This window comes from Equus przewalskii, unplaced genomic scaffold (assembly GCF_037783145.1).
Source record: "Equus przewalskii isolate Varuska unplaced genomic scaffold, EquPr2 ChrUn-13, whole genome shotgun sequence".
In the NCBI taxonomy this organism is placed as follows: Eukaryota; Metazoa; Chordata; class Mammalia; order Perissodactyla; family Equidae; genus Equus; species Equus przewalskii.
In genome coordinates, this window is record NW_027228750.1 from 14,517,692 (window position 1) to 14,537,176 (window position 19,485).

Consider the following 19,485-nt stretch of genomic DNA (forward strand, 5'->3'; position numbering starts at 1 on the left):
TTTTAGTTACCAACAACTTTTACATTTTTGTCTTGTTATTATATCGGTTATATATTATATAGTTAAATATTAGTTAATATATTTGTGATAAAATATTTTGTAAAGTTTAAGTTAACTAAAATGGATGACAGCTATACTTGTTTTTCTGACATTTTGATAACAAAGATACTGAATACGTCCTGTGATTTAATTTATGATTTCATAATTTACATTACTCATATATTAATTGCTTTACAGAAAACAAATAGTATTGTATAACTTTATGAGCTAAGTATGAAATAGAAAGACACAAAATAAATATTAGTTAAAGGCAAGGACTTTGAAGACATGGATATGGTTGGGTTCATTCATATTGTAACTCTGTCACGTATTAATATTGGTTAACTTACCCAAACTCTTAGATAATAATATTACGTGGAATTGTTTGAGACTTAAAATGTTAAAATGGATTCTATTCATATAAATATATGTGTGTATATATATATGTATTGCTTAACATAGGGCATAGAAACACAATAAATTTTAACTATTTTATTAAAGTCTAAGAAGATGACATTCATTCATTGTACTTTATTCTCACCTCTCCAGGGAAATAGCAGGCAGTTAAGCAAGCAGATAAAAGTTTACAGAGCTTCCATTCTAAAAGAGATGGGTTGATTTTAACTTGACTTAAAAAATCACCTTATAGTAAAAGAGTTGTGATATTTCTAATCTATTCTTAAATATATAGCAAGAACAAAAAATCCATGTAGTACTGCCCACAAAGTCATTGTCATAGAAATATCAGATCTACTGATAATAATAGTTAATGGAATAGTTCTGCATTATTACTCTACATTTTGTTTTTAAGACCATTGCCTTGATAACAAAAGAAAATTTAAGTGACTGGCATAATATCGCCATTAAAAACTTAGTGTTTTATCATGATTACAAACTGTTTTGTAAACATATGTCAGATTACTTGACTGAATGTGACTTGCAGAGTGGTGAAGGGGATTGAAACTTTTAAATTCTTTAAATTAAATGCAGTTAACCTCAGTTATAAATCTAAATTGTTCAAATTAAATGTTATCTTTATTTTTTGTCGTTGTTCCATAGTGATTTAAGTGAGGCTTTCTTGTAAAACTCTGTACTGTCAGTCTCCATGATTAGAATGCTTTTCCTAAATACTCTCTGAGCATAGAAAACCCCTAAACTGTGTCCACAGTCTAGGATTCTTGCTGTAATCTTGCCCTTTCGATTGCTTCTAAATCCTGGCTAATAACTTGACCAGTAAGCAAGAATGGCTTGGGCTCTGGGACTTGATAAACTTAATTATTCTTAGTAGAATGCCTATTTTTCTCCCAAGAAAGGGTCTACTTTTGCAGTAGACATTCTTACTGTGTTCCAGCCTTAGCGATGGTCAACGCAAATGAGATTTGAAACCCTCTGGGGTAAACAGAGATTAGAGCAATCTGTTGAATAAATAGTATTTTGCAAACTATTTGTTAATTGCATATTAGGTGATGTCGTTTTTACATCAAAGTATTGAATTTATTTTTTTCGTGTCCTATGAATAATTGTCACACTATAACTTTTATTTCTTAAAATTTTTAGTAGTTAACTGATGTTTCATCAACATTACTATGTAATTATTTGAATTGGCATTTAATATTATTGATGGAAATACCCAATATTTGCTTCTTCAATGATATAAATGAATGTATTTCTGACCTATATTGTTTTCCTTTTTATTCTCTAAGCTCTAGGTTATTGTGGTATGCAAAAACTAATTTATTAGTTAAAAAAGACACATTTAGGACTATTAAGGTAGCCAAAAACTAGCATATTTTTGACGTATGTTAAATTTGGTTTTCCTTTATCCCTATATACCATTTCTTTTACATAATATGTTTAAATGTTTGTTGCTTTAGATAAAAGCCAGTGACCCAAATTAAGAATTTTTTTGGTAGTATATGCCTATATTCAGTGTCAGACTTTTCATTATTTTCATTTTTTAAACTAAAATGTACTCTTTCTCTATTTGATTAGGGACCACAAGGAAAACCAGGGCTTGGGGGACTTCCTGGTGCTGATGGCCCTCCTGTAAGTAATAGTTACCTGGTCATTAGCATTTCTATATATTATCTTCAAAAATAGATTTTACATGTGTTTTATACGTGGTTTTATTAATTCAGCAATAAAAGCAGATGTAGCCAGTAATTAAACATTGATCTCTCTAAAATACCATTTCATCATGTCACTTCCATAATGCAAAATCTTTAACGAGCTTGCGGTGGTCTTTGGATAAACTCATTCTGTCACTCTAGGCCAGAAGCTCATATTTTCCTACCACTCACTTTTCTCTCAGCGTGCTCTAAACTTTTCCACTGCTGTACCTTTCCCTGTGTTCCTTCTTTTTCATGGGAAGCCCTTTTCTGTCCTCTCTTCCTTTACAAAATACATGTTTCTTGAGAGTCCAGGTGAAATTCCTCACCATTCATTCGTAAATTTCCTCAGATCTTCCATGAAAATTCCTCAAGCCTTCAGGGATTTCCTCCTGAAATATAACAGTGTTTATTATATCCTATGACATAGCAGTAAATAATGTAATCTCTACACTTGTTCTTTTTAAAATTTGTTACTTATGCTTTTTTTTCCTCTTGAAATTACTTACTCAGAGCTGGGATACAAAATCTTTTTATCCTACCTCTACTTGTTTTTATTGAGCTATAATTGTGATGGAGCTGTACATTTTTATTTACTGACTCAGTAAATTTATTATTAACCCTATTAGTATTTCTGATCTTGTTATATTTTCAAATGTCCCATCCACTTGCCTTAGTTCCCCTTTAAAGAGGCATGTACGATTATTTGATCAATGTGCAAAACAGAAGTCAGATTGAAATACGTTTTTGTAAGACTTTAATTGAAACAGGTTGAATTGTTGATGGATAGTAGTATATATTATTTTATGTGCTTTTCCCAAGATCTCTCAAATACATTATGTAGTTGATGAAACTTACACCCATCCAATATAAGCTTATTATATTTTCTTCCAAATGCAACAGTTTCCAGTGTTGTTTAAAGCTGTGTATAGTATGCAAACTGTTCAATATGTTCTGAAATATAAGGAGTGAAACCTCAATAGACTGAAAAAAGGGAACAATTTCATAGTATTGTAAACCACCATTAATATTGCATCTCACCAATATATATTTTTGCTAAATATAGGGTCATCCTGGAAAAGAAGGCCAGTCTGGAGAAAAAGGTGCTCTGGTATGTTACAAAGTGTCCATTTAAATGTCCTGTCGCCTTATCTCTAGGAGAAAAATGCTTTACTTTGATCATTTCTATGACATATATTTTTTTCCATTGATCACTTAGGGATATGAATATTAGAAAATAATTATCAGAAAATACTTTATCTCAACCTGTAAATATGTCTTTATTTTCTGAAGAATTTTTGCTAACATTTAAATATAAATTGTGTCCCTATAGTTATTTTTTGTTTAGGATATTACAAATAAGTGTGTCTTAGATAGATAACTTTTAATTTTGTATTAGGAATTTTATAAATTAGACTGCATTCTCTGTTTTTTAAAAAATATTCTCATGGTCAGAAATAAATCCACATTCTGCATATGGAGTATATGTGGAATAAATGACCGTAAATGATAATAATGAAATTAGAAGAATTACTGAATATCATTAAACTATTTATGTTACTCAGATTTTATCTTCACTTATTGCTTTCAGGTAACCTTTAAATAAGAGGAGATTGAATTGTAAGAGCAATGATTATCAAACTATCTAAATAAAATATCAGAATAAAAGCTTATTCAGTGTTAATACTATTTTGGATTACAATGCAGGCGTAGGGTCATTTTTGTTAGAGTTGTTAGTCTTGGTTTCTTATTAAAATAGTCAGCATTACTACAGAAATTGTCTATTTGACATACTGTTTCCTTTAGCTAGGCTAGTAAAATGAAGCCAGCTGTGGGAAATATAGAATTTTGATCATATTCTTGATGAGCGAATTATACCAGTTTTCTATTAGAAATTATTGATCTTATTGGTTAATCTGTAAGGGTCTATTGTAAACATTGAGGACATCAGATTTTTTTCAGGTTTAGAAAATTAGTTATTAATAATTATTTACATTTGTTACATACTTGTAATATTTATCTTACTTTCAACATGAATATATCATGTACAAAGCTTGCAGTAGGGTAGTGCTAGTCACATGATTTTTTCATCATATCTGACATTAGAAACAAATGATAAATTACCCAAGAAACCTCTACCAATAGTAGAAAAATATCATATCCTTGTAGATTATTTGGTAAAATTATAGTGTGTGAATGAGTAATACTTTCAAGGTACTGTATGTCTAAATTGCAGTGGGTCTTTTTCAGGGTCCTCCTGGTCCACAGGGTCCTATTGGCTACCCTGGTCCCCGAGGAGTAAAGGTAAGTGTTACTTTTTTTTCCCACATTGTTTAATTCAATTTAAAATATTATGGTCGTTTAATTCTTTTCATTTATTCCATAGGGAGCAGATGGTGTTAGAGGTCTCAAGGGCTCTAAAGGTGAAAAGGTAAAACATAATTTATCTAGATGATTTTAACTATGTATCAATTCTGTAAGAAATTAAAGTTTATTCAACAGATATTTCACTTCCCAAAGATATTGAGTGATTACTTACATACCAGACAATGTGAGTCTAATTTTGTACTCTGTATCTTGGAAACTTTTTTGAAAAAATTTTTGTATTCTGAGATGAGGTCTAAATTATAGAACAGAAGCAAAGGTAAGTCATAGACAAAATTAATCTTGCATCCTTTAGTTTCTTACACGTATTTAACTTTTGTAAATCATAGAGTTGGTCTTATGAAAGGGTTTGCTACAGTGGTTGTACAATATCCTGTTATATGCATAACAGAAGAATGTTTATTCCCTTTTTCTTCTTTTACTAAAATCTCCAAAATTCATAAACTGAAATGCAGTACAAAACATGAAAGTTAGAAGTACCTTAACTCAATTCGGGGAAAAGGAAGTGATACCACATGCAGAGCAAAAGTGTGAATGAGGAGTAAATAAAGATTAAAACCAGGCAGAGGTGGATGAAAGAATGTGTAATGTTTTATACAGCATTTATATTTTATCTTTGGATAAAGAACGTGAAATTGAGGGGTTTTTTTTTTTTCATATAAATGTTCAATGTAAGAGTACAGCACCCAAGTCCTTCATTGATTAAGTTGAAATGGAATGGCATTACTCAGAATCAGTACTGGATTAATTCTTACTACAGTATTACATTTAAAAAACTAGGATTTGGTATAAAATGTTGGTAGATTTGCTGAGAAAATATGGAATATAACTGTTTATTTCAAGGATAACTGTTTATTCCCATCGTTATAACGTTATCAAAAGCACCTTGAGTAGATTTGATATCTGTAAGGAATGGGTAACGGGGATGGATGGACTTTTTACATCCATCGTAATTGATTTTTCTGAAAAAATTAAAAAGTAACATGCTGAAGCATTGTCAAGATATGCAACTATATTGTCAGTTCTAGTGTATTAAAAATGTCATGCCTTTTAAATTAACTTAGCTTCTTTGATGAGAATCCCAATTCATCCTGATACTGATCATCACAGATGAACTTCAAGGTATAGTTGTCTTACTGAGTTGACAACTGAGCACCGTGATGAATCGGACAGTGTTGAACTTGTAATTATTTGCAGGTTGCCTACGCAAAAATATAAATACTGTCTCATTTTGGAATTTCTCTTGTTAAGACATTTAAATATCAATTCTAATTTTTTCTCTGGAATTAGTGCCCCCATCAAGGATTTTTAGGGAAGGAGATGTTTAAAAGAAGGGTCTTTAACTGGGGTGGGGAAACTGTAAATTTCCTGGAAAGAGGGATAGAGACAAAAAGACAGAGGTAAATAAAATTATATGTGATGAGATATATGTGAGGGGAAACCTACCCTGGAAAAAAATAAATTCATATTGCTTATATGAGGAAACAATTCGAGATTACTGGTTGTTTTGAGTGATGTATGGTCTCAGAAGCAACAAGTAGATATAAAAGGAAAGAACTAACATTTTGAATTTGGAGTTAAAAGCTCTGAGTTCTGATTCTAGTTCTCCTACTAACTAGACATGTAAACTTAGTTTCTTTACTTTCCTTGAGCCTTATTTTAAATCTGTAAAATGAAGACACAGTCCTGAAAATCTCAAAGGTTTTTTTCAGCTGTACCTTTTTTTTCATCCCATATACTATACTAGTAGTATATTACTTATCTAGATTTAGATAAATGTAAATGTTAATGCAAACTTTTTTCAAATGATAAGAATTCTCCCTATTTTCAACTTTAGAAAGAGTCATTAAATCCTAATGAATTTTAATATACGTTATATATTCTGCTTTTTTGAGTTTGTATTATAATCAACCACATCTCATAAGAGATAAAGAAATTGAAACTTTGTTCTTTTTACATATAACATTAATTGTTTACTAAAGGTGAAATAGTAAGTTACTTCCCTAACCCTAACTAGATTAAAAATTCTCCATTGTTTAAACTCAGATTTGTTCCTTAAACCTCAAGTAACATAGCCCAATAAATGAAGTAGCATAGGTCAATTCCTCTTTTGCATGTCTTCTAAAATTGTTTCCCTTTTTATTATTTTTTTAAAGATTAATTCAGACCTGATAATTTTAGGACTGGAAAGCTTAGTAACTTTACAGTATTACTTGTTTAAAAATTGTCACTTATAATAAGGATATACCTAATAATTTGAGTCATCTAATTTATTGCTTTTATTATGAATGTATTGAAAACAAAGCTGTGACGGAAATAGCATCTAGTCCACTACGTTCTCTCTTAGAAAAAAAACTCTGCCTAGAAAAGATCCTAAAAACTGTTACTGATTTTTTTTTTTCCTTTTTCTCCCCAAAGCCCCCTAGTACATAGTTGTATATTCTTCGTTGTGGGTCCTTCTAGTTGTGGCACGTGGGACGCTGCCTCAGGGTGGTTTGATGAGCAGTGCCATGTCCTCGCCCAGGATTCGAACCAACGAAACACTGGGCCGCCTGCAGCGGAGGGCGCGAACTTAACCACTCGGCCACGGGGCCAGCCCCAAACTGTTACTGATTTTTAAGCATAGAGTGAAGTATTCTTTAAACTAAACTTGGCAACTGTGTAATTACCTTTCTCTCTAGGGAGAAGGTAATGAAGACAATAGTCCAGGGGAAGTTAAGTGGTCGTTTTCAGCTTGTAAGCCTCTGCTTTTGCCCAGTTGCGTTCTGTACAGAGAGAATCCTACTTCCACAAGGCTACGTTATGGCCAAAATGTTGAAAACATCAAGCTTTTGTCTTAAAGGAAACTTCTAGACCCGTCAGAATTCTTTGGTTTAGGCAAGATACCAGATTGGATCTCTTTTTCAGGTTTAGGTCGTATATATTCATAATTACATGATATTTTCAGGACCTTAACATACCTTGCGAAACTCACACTAAGGTGTGGATAATTTCCAAATGCTCATTTAGTAAATGTTTATTGAATATCATGGTTATTGAGAGTCAAAAATATACTAGGCACTAGAAACCGAGAGGTTAATTAAGCCTGATTCTTGTTTTATGCCATTTAGTAGAAAGAAAGAGACCTATGATCTACTAAGTGCAGGATGGCATGTTATTCCAATAATAAGTGTTTACTAGGGGCATGCAGGATGGAGAGATTAATTTTAGGAGGGAAAAGACTGAGGTCATGGAAAACTTCATAGCAGACTCATGAACTGAGTCTTGAAAGAAGAGTAAAGTATCACCAGGTGAATAGAGAATGCAAAAGATTTGCAGGTGTGTCTGTGAGTGTTGTAACCAACGCAAGAATGACAATGGAAAGAAAGATAACACAGTTTTTCTAGAACTCAGTCCCAGGGAATTGGATGAGGGTAGAGGAGAGATTCAAGACCAAAGATATGACTACAGAGGTGAACAACGGCTAGATCATGGAAAGAAGGAGGGAGGGTGAATAATTATATTCATCAGTAGCTGTTTGGAACCATTCAGGCATTTTAAAGTAAAAATAGATGTGATCACTTTTGTGTGTTATAGAGGTCTTTTTGGCAACAGGATGTGGAAGTGTGTGTGCCAGTCTTTCTAGTTCTGTTCTCATATTCGACCTGAATTGTCTTTTCCTCAAACTCTGTAAGTCATATCCATCTCTAACTACTAATTAAGATACTGACTCCCCCCATCAAACCTTCTTCACTTCACTTCTTGCCTCACCACCATCGCCACCAGCACCAGCAACACTACCATCACTACTACTACCACCGCGACCACCACCACCACCACCATCATCACCATCACCGTCACCATCATCATCATCATCATCACATCATCTTTGTTCTCTGAACACCTATTCTACTCTGTCTGTACCAAAACTAACACAAATTTTCTACCTTCAGTTTTTATTGATAAAACAAAAATGTCAAAATACTCCACAATACTCTGAACAGAATAATTGTTTAATTAATGCTATTGAATATATGACTGATTATTCCTTAGGTATTTAATTTTTTGTGTGAAATTAAGAGGTAGCAAGGTAGTTTATGAAACTTACTTCTTAGAAGTTTAGATTTCAGTAATAATGATAGGAAATACTTCCATGGTCAAAATTTCTCCTCTCTTTGCTAAAAGATGCCCAGTTTTCAGCAACACTGGTCTGTGCATATGGTACAACAATGAGCAATATCTATTTACATATAAAAGTTAATATTAATTTCCTTGTTTTTCACTTGAAAAGAGATTGTAATATAGAGAACAAGTTGAACTAGAAAGTGTTCATCTAAAGCACATACTACAAAATGCATAATAGAAAATTATTTGGTATAAATTAGTAAGTTAAGGGTAAAGACATTTTATTTGGTAGTCCAAAATTCTTGTAATCCAAAGTTAAAATGATAATTATTTAAACATTAACCTTTTTTTTGTTCAAACAGCATAGAATATGTGTTGTTATAAGAGAATGGTTATTTCTCCCAAAAGATAGAGAAAATTTAATGGACACATTTGTAAAAACTTTCCTAGAGTAACTTATAGGCAATAATTATAGAAAAAGAGGAGGATACTAGGGATAAGAGGTTAGAATAGGCAGAGGAGATTTCACAACTAGGATTCACATTTCTCAGAACAATTTTCCCTAATTATCAGTATTCATATTTTATATAGCGATATTTTAGATTCACCCAAAAACTAATTAAACATCTGTTTTATTACTTATATTTTTTTAGGGTGAAGACGGTTTTCCAGGATTCAAAGGTGACATGGGTCTTAAAGGTGATAGAGTAAGTGAAAAGAAAATTTGCACTAGTATATACAGTTATGTGTATGTGTGTATGTGTGTGCATGCTTATATTTAAATATAGCAAGCACAAGATAAATACAAATGTTTGTACTACTTGAGACTTTGCTCATTTTGGTTTTTATATGAAGATTAGACATTTTAATTCTTGTGGAGATAATATAGTATCAATTGTCTTTTTGATGTTATTTTAAATTCCCAAATGTCCCCTAACATGTACCTGAACTCTGTGTGTGTGTGTGTGTGTGTGACATGTACCTGAACTCTGTGTATGTGTGTGTGTATGTGTGACATGTACCTGAACTCTTGTGTGTGTGTGTGTGTGTGTGTGTGTGTGTGTATAAATAGGTAAATAAATTGGGTGCTGTTGTATACAGAAATTTTCAAAAATAATGACCAAATTGCTTAAAAGAAGTAATTTGACAGGTTTGTTCTAAATTTTGTCCATATATAGTGATCTGTGCTGCCTGGAAACTATTTATCTGCTGCTTTCATGAATTTTTATTATATAATAGTCTTGAATTTTGACTGTAAAAATAATACACTTTTTTTTCTGGTAATGAGTATCTAGAAAAAACAAAAATGTGAATCACTTGAACTAAATTAAATATTTTATTGGGAAGATTTATTTTATAACTAACATAATAGTACCTAATAAATCTAACAAAGGAGCATACTAGAGAACATTTTGTTTCCCTAAAATGCATATAGTCTGTGTCCCAGATGGGGACAATAACTTACATATTCCAGTACCTAATACAGATGCAAACCAAGTCTAAAATCGAGAGGTTGTTCTGGTGTTCCAAACTTGCTATTGTCAGAGAGGAAAAATTCTTTTTCCTACTACTCTGCTAGGTCTTCAGGCTGGGGCCCCATAAAGTTAGACTGGCAAAAGACAGACTAACAAGAGAAAAGCAAACAGAAGTTTGCTAGCTTGTGCATCACGTTTATGCATGGGAGCACTCAGTGATGAGTAACTCAAAGGGATGGTTAGAACTTGGTCTTAAATAGTGTTTTAGGAAAGGAACAATACATTTTTGCAGGAGTAACGAGAAAAAGGACAAGGACTTTGAGTTTCTAGGGCTGCAAATTGTGGGAAGGCAAATATATGGGAACCCAATGGTAGATAAAGGCTAGTTAGTAAAGTTTGTTGTCTAGATTCCTCTGCTGCCTGGTTCTGACTCTGGACTGATAAGGATCTAGTTGTCTCTAGTGATTAACTTTTGTTGTTTCTGGTAGAAAGAGGAAGAAGGACACCTTTGCAAGTTTATCTCCTTACTTTTAGGCAAGTAGGGAAGCTCAGAGAACTTTTCTTGCATCTGCTTCTTCTCAATGGCCTTCAGCATATTCAGCATATTCAGTGGCATATTTCAGAGTGGCATATTCTGCCATCCTACACTATCAAATCTTGATTTTTATTTTTTTTCCTCTTTCTCTCTGCAACACAGATGCATTAAAATTAATTTAATATGATACATGATAGCATTTGGCTTCTGTGGGTTTTCAAATGTCAGACTATATTCAGTTGTTTATTTATTAATGGAAAGATTGATGAAGTCAAACACTTTCAAGCCTCTTTGTCACAAATAAACATGAGTAAACAAACCAAGAGTTGAAGAATATGACTTTTTGATAGACTATAATCTCTGCCGTTCAATCTCCAATAGATTTAAAGTCACAAGAATGTTGTTACTCTGTGCTTCAGGGAGAAGTTGGTCAAGTAGGTCCCAGAGGAGAAGACGGCCCCGAAGGCCCCAAAGGTCGAGCAGGTCCAACTGGAGACCCTGGTCCTTCTGGTCAAGCAGGAGAGAAGGTCAGTGAACAACTTTAAATTCACACAACTTCTTGCAGATGTTGCTTCATGGTCACTTTAAAATATTTTTAATCATCCATATCGGAAATCTAGAGGATTCTATTAAATTTCAAGCATAACCATATACTACTTAGAAGTATCATGAGATTGATATGTTTATCCTTTTTCACTCTTTCTTATTTTCTAGTCCCCTCTGCTCTTTTTCACCATGTAGGATCAGACACTCCTCAAGAGCTCACACTCCTAAAGAGCTCTTAAAGCTCTTCCACATTGAGAATTTGGATGTGATTACTGAAGGGTGAAAGAATCAATGAAAGATGTCTACTTACTATTTTGGAACAAGTAGAATCATCTTTGCCCCTTAAAGCAAAATCTGCATTTCTGTTTTTTCCACATAAACGTGTATTTTCACAGGGCGAGTGTTTTTATAAATATTGATGTTCAGGCCCAACTTCAAGAGATTTTAATTTTAATCTGGAGTCAACCTAGGCATCACTATGTTTTAAAACATCCCCAAATAGCTCTAATATTCATTGGTTTAAGAGCCACTGGGCTATATGTAGTATGTAAAAATATTTGCAACCATTACATTTACATTTAGGTGTAATATTAGGTAATATTAAAATTATGCCTTCATAGAGTATTTAGTGATATGGTAAATATCTTATAATGTGCTATGAGGTTAAATTAAGAAGAAACTAGAAATGTCTGTGACAAGTATTGTCCCATATGAACACTCAAGGAAAATATAAATAATAATTATCTCTTGTTGATATACTTCAGATGATTTCCTTTCTTTTTATATGTATATCTATTCTCCAAATTTTCTATATTGAGCATGCCGTTATTCTATAAAATATGGAAATTCCATGCTATTTAAGAAAATTGTAAGCCCCCCTTACCATGCTGTCCCAGAGGGGAAATATATTATACACGGATTACACAGGGATTATGACCGGACAAATAAAAAAACATTTCCTCATGTCATTATGAATCATGTGATGGAGCGGTTCTACTGTTTCGCACTCCCAGTTGCCATTTGTGAACTGATGAAAAATGTCATCACGTTTAGGCAACACAATGAAAAGAGGGGAGAAAACAAGGACTTACATGGCCCTACAACCCTTCCACTTAAAGTGCTCATTTGGCAAAGGTTAAGGCTATTTTGGAAATTTCCTTTCTTCTCACCTCCACTCTATACTATGTAAATGGTCCCACGAACTATTCTGAGGCATCAGAACTTAAAACTACCCCACAATTCTTCAACTTTAACAATTCGTTAGTATTTTCCCTTTTATTGAAGTTATCTATCGCCATACTGAAAATACAAACAAATTTTCTGTGTGGATTTATTTTAAAATGACTCTAAAATAAATAAGAGTATATATTCTAATGTAGTAACTAACATAGAACACAAAAGCTCTGTGATCCTAATCAGAGAATTTCATTAACCTTGAAATCAGAGGCATAAAACAAGCTATGATAGTGTATCCAAGGGGACATCATCGTAAGTCTACTTCTTAGGGCTTGTTTGCATATTTTCCATCTGAAGACTCCTTACCTATGCAGTCTTGATCTTGAATCAGACATCTCTTTAATTCAGTCTATAATAACAAGGTCATCAACTATATTCCTAATTTCTTTCTTGCTTCATCCAGTAAAATATTTGTTTTTATTCATGAAAGACTACTCCTCTTTTAACATTGTATATAGTCATTTGAACTTGTTTTTGTTTTATTCTTCTTTTGTTTAAATGTACATGGGAAATAATGATAATATGTACTTGCTAATGCTTAAGACTTTGATAACTAATATTTTATATATGAAGTGTGTTTACATAAGATCTTAAGGAAAAGGTGTCACAGTAAAATTCCACATATGTTATTTATTAATTAATTTAATTTAATTTTCTATCTACCTAGATTTTTTAATTAATGCTTTGTTCACAGAGGCTGATTTTGTGTTTTAAAACTCTTAACATTTGTTACGCATCTTTGGACTTCCCTATAATTTACCATTTGTTTCAGTACTTTCAGACTGAGAAGTAATCTCATCACACTGGAACAAAATAGGTACACATTCAAGTACCCACCTTCAGGAGGTAACACTCCACAAAAATCATCATTATTTGGCTATAGCTCTCAACATTTGGTGTGCTTATTAGCCAGATTTATCCAGATATTTGAATAAAAGAAGAAACTTTGCTCAAAAATTAGGTCAATCTTAATATAGTTATTTAAATTTTACTTAGTGAGAAAAAGTTAAATAACTCAGGATTGCTTGCTTTATGTTTACAGTGAGAAATGAAGTAATTTTATCAAAAAAGATTCAGCTATATCAACTAACTTTAAATAGTATTTAACGTTAAAAAAAAAGGCTTAGGTACTTTCTTTGGTTATGCTTAAGAAATCTCTTTAGCTCAGGGTTCTATGTCCCCAGAGAAGGTACTGTCATTTAGACAATAAAGCTTAAGTTAATGAATTTTATAGCATTAGAGCTATGTCCAAAGCAACATTTTTCCCTCTATTTAAATGAAGTAGTATTATGAAAGTACAGTATGATAAAAACTTGCTAATCTTCCTTTTGAGTGTGCAGATATGTGATTCTAACTTCTGGAACAGTGACTAAAATCATCATTTAAACTTAATTCAACTTAGAATTTTTTGTTACTATTCTTTTTAACTTTAGGGGAAACTTGGTGTTCCAGGATTACCAGGATATCCAGGAAGACAAGGTCCAAAGGTAAAACAAGCAGCTTGATTTTTATAGTTTGTCAGCATTTTGCAGAAACACTTTACCTTTCGGTTTGTAACATAGAGATGATGAATCCTTAAAATATAATTTCACAAGAGAAAGTCTTGGGGTGTATAGACTCCTGGAGTGCAGGGAGCTCAGACAGCCTAGGTAATTATGGATCAGGCTATTTAGGAGACGGGATCATGAAACTAAGGTGTAGTCAGCTGCTTCCTTGTAGTTGGAACAAGGACCATTCCAGGGCAGCATACCAGTTTATCTACAAGTTGAAAGTGGATGACAGGTGATGGATAATAGCCTTTGATTTCATTTCTAGTACCTCAAGGGTTTGAATTACAACTTGATGTTTTAAAAATAATAATAATTTAGAATACATCTTTCACCCTCTTTATTTTCCCTCATTTCCACAGTATTTGTTTTCTAGGGCTACTGTTACCAATCTCCATGAACTTGGTGGCTTAAAACAATAGAAATTTACTCTCTTACAGTTCTAGAGGCTAGAAACCTAAAATCAAGGTGTCAGCAGTGTCACACTCACTCCAAAAGCTCTAGAGGAGAATCCGTCCTGGCCTCTTCCAACTTCTGGTAGACCCAGGCGTTCCTTGGCCTGTGTCTGCGTAACTGCAGTCTCTGCCTGCTTCTTCACATGGCCTTTTTTTCTGTGTGTCTGTGTCTTTTCTTCTGTCTCTTGTCACTGGATTTAGGGATAACCTGGATAATCCAGGATGATCTCATTTCAAGATCCTTAACTTAATTACATCTACGAAGACCTCTTTTTCCAAATCAGGTAACTTTCGTGGGTTCCAGAGATTTGGATGTTTTATATGTCTTTTGGGGGGCCATCGTTCAACCCATTACACCACTCAATTTCTATTTTTGACCATTTGAAATATACATGTTTTAAGTATGAAAATACATGTTCACCTGTTGTACTAATTTTCCTCAAGTTAATCATAAATCTTTGTTAAGGCTGCACTTGATGCATTGACTAGTTACATTAAAGTGGTTAAATGAATTAGTGATGATAAAAACAAGCATCTTGACTATTAATATTAAAGTGGTTATACCATTCTTTTAATTATGTACTCATGAAAATATCTATCTATCTATCTATCTATCATCGATCTATCCCTGTTTGACCCATTCAAGCTTGAGAGGTACAGTAGATGGGGATAAATCCTGGTTATATACTAATCCCAAACATATATTAAATTTCACAGATGATCAACGGGAAAGAAAAATGTCCTTCCCCCTGACAAATGTGAACCTCATATGCTTGTGTTCACTCATCCTTATGTGATGATGCGATTTTAGGCTTGGCATGAGGTTTTGTCTTATAATTTATCATTGAGTTTCTAAAAAATCCTTATTTCCTTGTGCAGTAGGAAGTAAACATAATTCTTTGAGTGCTTCTAAAATAAGATTCATGTCATCTATGATTTAAAAATAATACAAGCATTATTTAAATGTTTCTGACTACATTTAGAACACTGATTAGTAATTTTTATCTTTCAAATATTGTCTGTAGTACACTGCCCTGTCTCCTAGTTACCTTCCTTTCAAATGTCAAGCATGTTCACGTGTATTATGAGTAAAAAAAGACATTCGCTGCATAACTCACAACCTTAAGCTATCCTTAGATTAACTCACGAATTCTTCATCTAATTACTAAGTTGAATTGCAATTGTGGTGGTGTTTTGAATTAAAAACAGAAAGCTGTCATATTACTTGAATGAGCACAGTTTCTTTTATGAGTTTATTTGACATTTTCATCTTTTTCTGTCTTTCCTAAGTCAATTTTATGTTCAATATTCTTTGAGTTCTTTTTATTAACAAAATGCAGCAAAATGACTAGAGAGAAATGTTTCTTCCTAGAAGAATCAAACATTTTTCTTTACTCTTTAACCTAGATGCCTGAAATTTCGGTCTTACTTTTTTATGTTACTTTTCTTGATAACAATTTTTTTCTGTGATCAAAAACCTTTTAGGTTTCTCATTTCTAAAACAAAAACGGATGGGCGTATCAAAGATCAAAGATAGCTTCACATTTTTTCCTATGTGGAAGCCAATGAATTTTGAATAAATTTAAGTCTTCATTGTACTAAAAATGAAATTCAGCTGATTATCGCTTTCAAGCAGTTTAAGAAGTATAATTAGACATTATAATTTATCCAATGTCTTACCAGCAATATAAACTATAATGAGTATTTAAAAGATGCACTGCCATATGTACTCTAAAAATGATAGCTATTTCAAAAAGTAAAATCTATGTTAAGGTAGGATTCTTTCATATTTAAACAGCATTTAAAATAATTTGGAAAGTTTTACACTTATTGACTGAACCAATTGCACCATTACCATTTGAGTTTTGACTTTTTGTTTGTTGTTTTCTTTTTTCCATTGAAAAAGCAGATAATGCCTTTTCATGGAAATTGTATATTTTGGTGATAATTCTTTATACGAGAAAAGAAGAATGTGTCCATATATTACAAACTGTTTAGTTGGTAGATTGGACATTTTTGTCTCTTTCCATAAATTTCTTAGAGCAGAAACAATGTAAGAAAATTAACTTATTAAAAATAAAATTGATGCATAAGAGCTGTTTGTTTGAATGGAATCTCTATAAATGTGGTTAGTTAGCTATTTTACCCAGGACAGAAATGAACATTTGTTTCCAAATAAAATTTGATGGAAATAAATTATTTCCACATTGGATTATACTCAGTTGTCAAATTCTTAGAGTAGTCACAGAGTATTCTACCAGATATAACTCTCTGATTCTCTGTAGAGAAAGAGAAAAGGCTTTGAAAGCCCTTCAAAAAATGTAATTTGCAGAGTTTTCTTTTTCCCGTTATTGTCCTAACAATCCTCTGTATGTTGATCACATAGTTATCCCTATAGGCATGAATTAGAATATATTTGGAAACAGGTCTTAAAAAGAAGCTCAGCAGTTCATATTCTGGGTTATTATTTTGCCCATCATCTACCGTAAATTTTCACATACAATTTTCCTGTACAGGAAATATAAATTCATAGCATCCATCCTGTATGTATCACCTGAAGAAATTTTTAAAAATGCAGATTACTGGACCCTTATGCCAGAGAGTCTGTTTCGTAGGTCTGCAGTGCAACTTGTCATTCCATATTTTTGGCAATCACTCCCGAACATTCTGTTACAGAGGAGCCATTTATCACTTCGAGATAGATTACTTTAGGTGTATTTCATTTCAAATGACTGGATAAAAAAAGCAAGGATGTAGGTGAGTCAATGAAGGCTTTGTTATATCTCCCTTAAGTCATGGAGAAGTGTGTAAAATTTGAATGTCTACCACTCATTGCTAGACACTTTACACTTCACTGCATTTAATCCATACAATGGTCTAAATGGGAAAAGTGAGTATTTGGAAGTCCTCCTTCCCCTCCCAGGGTCTCACAGTTAGCAGATCGAAAAGCAAGGATTTCATGATATATAGTGATGAAGCAAACCAATCAAAGTCATGTTCAAAGGCATCTCTGAGCAGATGAAAATCTGGAGATATGCCCAAGGTGAAATAGGGGGATTTGGTTATTGAAGACTATATCGTATTCCATCTGTAAAATGTGGCCATTTGTGGACAAAATTACATAATGCTTTTACTCTGCTTATTACGTATTTAAACACTCATTATTTGTTGTTATCTATCATTATCACTTTTATGCCTTGTCTTCCTTTTTTCCAACCTCCCACAAATCTCCAAGTACCTATACGATGTGATTGCTTCATTTTGCAGAAGAAAAAAATACGCTCAAAGAGGACAAGTAACGTCCCCAAATTACTTTCCTGAATGAATGACAAGCAGAAGCCTTGAATTTGTCTTTGGAATTTCAAAAACAGGATTTTAATGCCAGACTGTCTGAATTAGACTCTCAGCTGGATCTAACCACATTCAAACGTCAAACAGAAAAGACAGAGGAAGATTTTTAGTCTTTGTGATTTATCGGGCTCTAAAGATATAAAAATGTTCATCTGAAAAGTGATAGGTATACAAATACAGTAATGTTCATTCAGGAAAAACATTTTATACAATTCCTATTTTAATATTTGATTTTTCATGCCTGTGAAAATTATGATTTTTCTTCAGAGTTGAATCAAGTATGTAGAATTATGTCAAAAAAATTCTTTTATATACAATGCTCTTTAATTGCTATTTTCTAATATGAGAAATGATATTTGATTAATTATTTTACTTAAAGTTAGAAACTAAAATATGTTTTATCAATTCATACTTTCAATGCTTCCAGGATTTCACATGTCACTGTAAGTTCATTTTCAAATGTATGAATGGAGGTTGTATGGTATTTTAAAATGATACTTTTGAGTCACTGTGTTATAATCACTTACAGCTTGTGGCTAAAAATGTTAATTACCATGCTCATTGTTTATTATTTTAATTTTTGTAGGGTTCCACTGGATTTCCTGGGTTTCCAGGTGCCAATGGAGAGAAAGGTGCACGGGTATGATATATAAGTATATTGTGTGATATAAATGTTCTGCATAAGTACCTGTTTCTCAGCACTAGACTCACAATTTACTGTGAAATGCTGCATAGTGAAACTGTTTGAACTGTCTTTGGCAGGGTGTAGCTGGCAAACCAGGCCCTCGGGGTCAGCGTGGTCCAACGGTGGGTGCCTTGGTTTAAAATAATGATTTTCATTTTGGATTTAATTTTTCAGGATAATTTTTCTTGGCAATAAAAATCAGTGTTGTGTCTTTGGGTTTGCTTGGCCCTAGATCAGTTTTGTCTTTTGCTTTCATATGCAGGGTCCTCGAGGTTCAAGAGGTGCAAGAGGTCCCACTGGGAAACCTGGTCCAAAGGTATTAGTGCCACCTGTTTCATTCAGGCTTCGCTGTAAGTTCCTCCTCCAGTGGATGGATGCTATGAGAAGGAATCAGAACTGATTTTTCTTTTTTGTTTTTTTTATGTTGTTGCTAGGGCACTTCAGGTGGTGATGGCCCTCCTGGCCCTCCTGGTGAAAGAGTAAGTATGATACAGTCATATAATATAAAATAAATATTATATTTTACAAATGTTTAAATTTCTGGGAAAAGGTACATGTATCTGCAAATACATGTACATAGTCATCCACAAAATCTCTTCAGAGTTTAAAATTCCTATTCTTTCCTTTATTCCTCTAAAAAAAAAGCTTAATCATTTACGTGCTGCTAATTTTGTTATAGAAGTGAGAGCAATAATGTGTGTAATTGGCCTATGAAGTCACTCTTAAAATCAAGCCAAAATGACTTTTTTCTTTTAAATATCCGTATAACACCTATGCCCTCTCCTCCACTCTTGTTTTTCATACTGACCCTCATTTTGTTCGTGGAGCTGGCGGCAGCGTTATGCTGGTAAATGCAAGCGACCAGGAACCGTTAAATCACAATCGATATACGTTCAAATCAAGATAAAACATCTGTTCCAGTAAATAAAAAACTATTTAGTAAATTGATTTTCAATTGATATAAAATAAAGCTAAATACACATGAGTAAGCATGCCCTTTATTTGCTGTTTTTTTTTCT

At 32.9% G+C, this 19,485-nt stretch overlaps 1 protein-coding gene across 6 annotated transcripts in view; it reads left to right on the forward strand.

The window, feature by feature from the left end:
* COL11A1 (collagen type XI alpha 1 chain) overlaps positions 1-19,485 on the forward strand; it is a 197,539-nt gene that overhangs the window by 90,652 nt on the left and 87,402 nt on the right. For all 6 annotated transcript variants that reach the window (XM_070608147.1, XM_070608150.1, XM_070608146.1 and 3 more), the window contains 11 exons: positions 2,032-2,085; positions 3,214-3,258; positions 4,398-4,451; positions 4,534-4,578; positions 9,290-9,343; positions 11,066-11,173; positions 13,862-13,915; positions 18,368-18,421; positions 18,544-18,588; positions 18,729-18,782; positions 18,901-18,945. In XM_070608147.1, coding sequence (XP_070464248.1) covers positions 2,032-2,085; positions 3,214-3,258; positions 4,398-4,451; positions 4,534-4,578; positions 9,290-9,343; positions 11,066-11,173; positions 13,862-13,915; positions 18,368-18,421; positions 18,544-18,588; positions 18,729-18,782; positions 18,901-18,945 — 612 coding nt within the window. The remainder of the gene's footprint in view (positions 1-2,031; positions 2,086-3,213; positions 3,259-4,397; positions 4,452-4,533; positions 4,579-9,289; positions 9,344-11,065; positions 11,174-13,861; positions 13,916-18,367; positions 18,422-18,543; positions 18,589-18,728; positions 18,783-18,900; positions 18,946-19,485) is intronic.